The sequence below is a fragment of the Lygodium microphyllum genome, chromosome 13, assembly GCF_053477565.2.
Source record: "Lygodium microphyllum isolate KBCC chromosome 13, Lygodium_microphyllum_v1.1.10, whole genome shotgun sequence".
In the NCBI taxonomy this organism is placed as follows: domain Eukaryota; kingdom Viridiplantae; phylum Streptophyta; class Polypodiopsida; order Schizaeales; family Lygodiaceae; genus Lygodium; species Lygodium microphyllum.
Window position 1 is genome coordinate 101,019,352 of NC_141147.1, and position 4,932 is coordinate 101,024,283.

The 4,932-nt window shown below is 40.9% G+C and overlaps 1 protein-coding gene across 1 annotated transcript; it reads left to right on the forward strand.

Annotated features, from left to right (window-relative positions):
* Window positions 1–1,256: 1,256 nt before the first annotated feature.
* On the forward strand, window positions 1,257–3,995 carry LOC148026976 (triacylglycerol lipase OBL1-like). Its single transcript, XM_087690366.1, has 4 exons — window positions 1,257–1,644; window positions 2,442–2,644; window positions 2,841–2,946; window positions 3,160–3,995. Exons 1-4 carry the CDS (start codon window positions 1,257–1,259, stop codon window positions 3,993–3,995), a joined length of 1,533 nt encoding a protein of 510 aa, XP_087546492.1.
* Window positions 3,996–4,932: the final 937 nt, after the last annotated feature.

Here is a 4,932-nt window from a genome sequence, read left to right on the forward strand (position 1 = left end):
ATTTAGAGTGATAAGCTTTTTGAACTTGAATACAGTCCTCGACTCCTTATAGGATATTAGAGATAGTAACTAGTAGGGTAAACGGTAAGAGCACACAAAATTGCACTCTTGAAGTCAGTAATGCTAGCTGACATGCTTCTTCTATCTAGTAAGGTTTAGTAGTATCTATGGAATATATCTATTCCATTATGTCTTTCCTCTCTTTCGGTGTTATATATGTGCAATCACTAGTTTTATGCACTTGGGATACCTAGTTTTCGTATGTGCTTGTAAGAAACCGATCAAAGTTACTTGTCAAGGAATGTTGAAGCGTAGCCGTGGACCCTTGTTCTGTTGTATGTTAGTGTGAGAGATTGGTGGGGCAATGTGTATGAGTTGTGTGCTTCTAGAAAACATTCAACTTTAATCACAAGAAGGTTGAACTTATGAGACTCGGTAAGGTCAGCACGCCTAAGGATTGCCTTTGCTTGACCGGGTCGGTCTCACGTGGGGGTTCACCTTAGTTGCGTGTCTCGAAATTCGAGATAGATCCACGCTCATAATCATTATGCGAATACGTGAACATAAGCCCAGTAGACTTCATAGATACCTATGCAATGAATTGCTGCTGCTGGTCGGGTGGCTTGCAAGGAAGATGAATATCAGGATAACACAAAAACCTCACACATTCTGCTGGTCGGTGGCTTGCAAGGAAGATGATCAGGATCAGTACATAAAAATCACACACAATCTGCTGGTCGGTGGCTTGCAAGGAAGGCGATAGTCATCATCCATCACAAATCTCAGAATTCGACGACGTCAAATCACATATGGAAATGAGGACGCATCCATTGATGATGTTGGCAGGCTACGGAAAATTTGACATTTTCCAGCTTCTAATTAGAACACGGCGGCCTTTCCTTCCATGGTACTTTTGTACCTACTGGGTCAAATTCTGCTGCAGGCTCAGAAAACCCATATACTTAAGAACAGGTTCCGGATTGCCCATATTACTAGATGAACAAGGATCAAAGCAAACTTGGCGTAATCCTGCTAGATAGTATGATTAACGACAGGGATAAGCCAATGATTCTGCAAAGCCAGATTGCTTGATTGATCGGACGTTGCAAGAAAGAATTTGTTTATCAGCTCTCAGAAATCTTTGAAGAGATCAATCATCAACTCAAAATCACACGGTTGCTCTAAGCTGTCAGGTGGGGATTATAAGCTTGGATTAAACTATCCAAACTAGCTACTTGATATCAGTACTGGAGGCAATGGAGGAACATGGATTTGGACATTATGATCGGGACAGTGATGCCCCGGATCAGCAGCATGAGGGCCACAATACGTGTGGTGATGGTGCGGCTCGTCGGCCCTTTATGCTCATTACTGAGACGTTGGGGCCATGGAGCAAGGCATGGAAGGCCCTGTCTCCTATTCATGAAGGCGTGCCCAATGGGCTGTTGTACTCGTATTCTGCAAGGCTGACTCGCAAGCTTGCAGGCATGTGGCAATGCAGGCTCTCCTTCATCTTACTTCAGCTCCTCCACTCTCTTCGGTTCCCTTTGCGCCTGCTTGGTGCCGCCATCGAATGGTTTCTCAACTTCTACTTTATCAATGGTGGCTTCCTCGGCATCCTTTTCAGCTTCGTATTTGGCCAAGGTACGTGTGTTATACCACAAGGTAGGATCAACAGTGTTCGTGGATGATTAATCTACAAATTAGAGATAAGGCTTCTCCTTTCCATGACTGTGTCTGTGTTTATATTTGCTACCCCCTTCATCCCTGGCCTTCAAGCAGTTCTTTCTGCAGTTTGCATGCTGCTCTTTCATTTGAGTAACTAAATCTGTGTTTATAATTAGCCTTGCTTTGCTAACTTGTATCAGGCATTCTCCTTGATATCTGGTTAGTTCTTTGCATTTGAGATACCCCAAACTACTCTCAAATATCATGACCAGCTTCCTGAGGTTTGCTTTGCTAACTACCACGCAGGATATCTAGCTAGTTCGTTTGCTTTTGAGTTGCCCCAAAGAACCACTAGTATCCATTAAAATTGCCAGGCATGTCTGTTGCTCCAGAGTTTATCCATTTGTTTGAGATTACTTCTATTCCTTTCAATTAAGGGTTTTATAATTTCAATGTCTCATGATAATAAACACACACCGATAGCGCTAAGCTATTCAAAGTGCATGGCAAGCTAGAGGCTGTATTATCTAATAGCTATATCTTCTCTCAGATGAATCACAAATGTTGGTCTTTTATAAGCAATCTGTGTTCATTGTTGCAGTCTCTTTGTTTTGTCTAAGTTATGGTGTCATTATGTGTTTGATGTATAGATTACCTGATTGGATTCCATATCAATATCAACTGCTAAACTGGCAGAAATGCTCTCTAATATTAATTACTAATCTGACAAATCAACACTGTTATCTGACTGTCGCTCCCTGTTGTTTTGGAAGATATCATATGGTTTCCTCCGAAAGACTCGCCATCATACTACTCCGCCATTGGTTGGTTGGATCCAAGGGTGGATCTCATAGATGCGACAGCAAAGTTCAAGGAATTCAATTCAAAGATGTTCATTGACCTGTGTATCATGGCATCTAAGTTGGCATACGAGTCAGAAGCTGTACAGAAAGATGTTTTGACTAATCGATGGAATGTAAGCAATCTTAGCATCATATGATGCAACATACAAAATCACTCTCAGGCATTTGAACGTCAATCAGATAAAAGTGTACAGTGTAGCCATCTGAAACTTTAAGTTGTGTGTGTATGAAGTCCCATATTGTTGTGATGAGTAAGTTTGGTGTATTCATATGCGAGTCTGATCAGGATCAAATTTTGTGTGCATGCAGATGTGTTTCCAAAAATTTTACAGCTGCTGGAACGGTATAACATCTCATCCCAAGAATCTTATAATTCAAGCCAATTCTTGTTTACTAACTGGAACTGCAGTAACAGGTTTATGAATTGTAACATTGTTGTGCAGAACTTTCCATGTATCACAGTTGACATAGTAATATGTATATGCAGATTATGTGTTAGTGGCATGCAGTCTTATATATCACATTGACTGTCATAGTAATATGTTTATGGAGTTAATGTATCACAACTTTGGATGTACTATGTTGGTCATAAACTTCGCTGATTTTTCTGAGCCTGCTGAATTTCCAGACTATGCACAACGTAATACAACACAAGCCTTCACATTCTCAGACAAGCCTGAGGATGCAGAGTTCGTGGTTTTGGCGTTTCGAGGCACCGAGCCATTCAATACGGATGACTGGAGCACAGACTTTGATTTTTCTTGGTACGAGGTTGCTCCAGAGTTGGGTAGGATTCACATGGGCTTCCTGGAGGCACTTGGGCTTGTGAACAGGAAGAAGGAACCGTCATTGGTAAAATTCGCAGAAAACTGCATGAAGAGCCACACATGGGTGAATCAGAAGCTCCTAGGCATTCAAGCACGATTGACAGGCCTTGACTTCGATGATAGTCTACTGCATGCTGAAACACCCACAATGTCCTTTGTCAATGGCAGCAGGCAAGATGTATCTGCCGCCACGACACCGACGTTTCACGACTGCTCCAATATAGCGTTTGATATGATCAGCGAAGACCTGGGATATTTGCTGCAGCAGCATCCAAAAGCAAAGCTTGTGATTACAGGGCACAGTTTAGGAGGGGCACTGGCAGTGGTGTTTGCAGGTCTCTTGATGTTCAAGGAAAACAAGCAAAAGGAGGAGAATGGCATGCTGCACAGGCTTTCTGCTATTCACACTTTTGGGCAGCCGCGGGTGGGTGACCAGTCCTTTGCCAACTTCATGAACAAAAGCATGGCAGCCTGGAGTGTTGACTACTACAGGATAGTGTACTGCAATGATATTGTGCCTAGGATTCCCTTTGACAATACAATATTTGGGTTTAAGCATTGCGGGCACTGTTGCTACTACTTTGACAGCTTCTACCGAGAACGGGTATCTCCTCCATCTTCTTTTCATTTTGTCTAAATTTGAGACTCACCTTGATCATCACTTCTGTGTGGCATTTCCATAGGTTTTGCCATCTTTGGGATTTTATGCTTAGAGTCGTGTCACACATTTATTCACTACTTGTATTTGAAAGTAAAGGTGACTATAATTTCAGTAAGTCGGAGAGAAAAAGGGCATGCCACACAATGAAACCTTGACTTGTGCCTTTCATTTTTCCTTCTGTTGCTCAATGTGAACCCAGCCTTATTGATATTTGAAATGTTTGGCAGGTCTACATGTGGGTGCACTCTTAGAAATGATAGAATCACTTATTATGGACTAAACAAACAATAAACTATTTAGAAAACACCACTGGACTTTTGTGCTTGAATAGAATCATTTAGGGACACCAAGCAAACAATGAACTAGTTACAAATTGTCGTCAAATTTTCAAGAAAGAGAACCATTTTCAAATATTATTAGGACTTTTAGCATTGATTGTTGCTTCTAGATTGATGTTTATGGTGCATTCAATTAGTTGAAGACCCTCATAACATCCTATTGACAATGCTACTAATCTTGAATCTCAAGTGTTAGGGCTATGGAATGGGGAGTCAAGTTATTACTCGATTCTTTGGATTTGAAAAGGCATGATTTGGAAAAAATCACTTATTGACATGGGATAATTCCTAGTAGTAGCTAGATGTGGGCTCATACCTAATGTATAAGAAGATATGGTAGGAAATGCACATGGTAATCTAGACTAACTCTTACTTTTGAAACCAAACTTAAATTCATCCAATATGGATTGTAAACTAAAATGGCTCTTTTGGAATGTAAAAGTAGGTATCTTATTCTTTAATGCTCCAAGTTGAAATAAACATGTCACATTGGGCACTTTTGTGAAAAGGATTAGCATTCTTGTGACATTATTATGTATGTGTGCCTTGGTGTTCATAGGTCAAACCAAAAATTA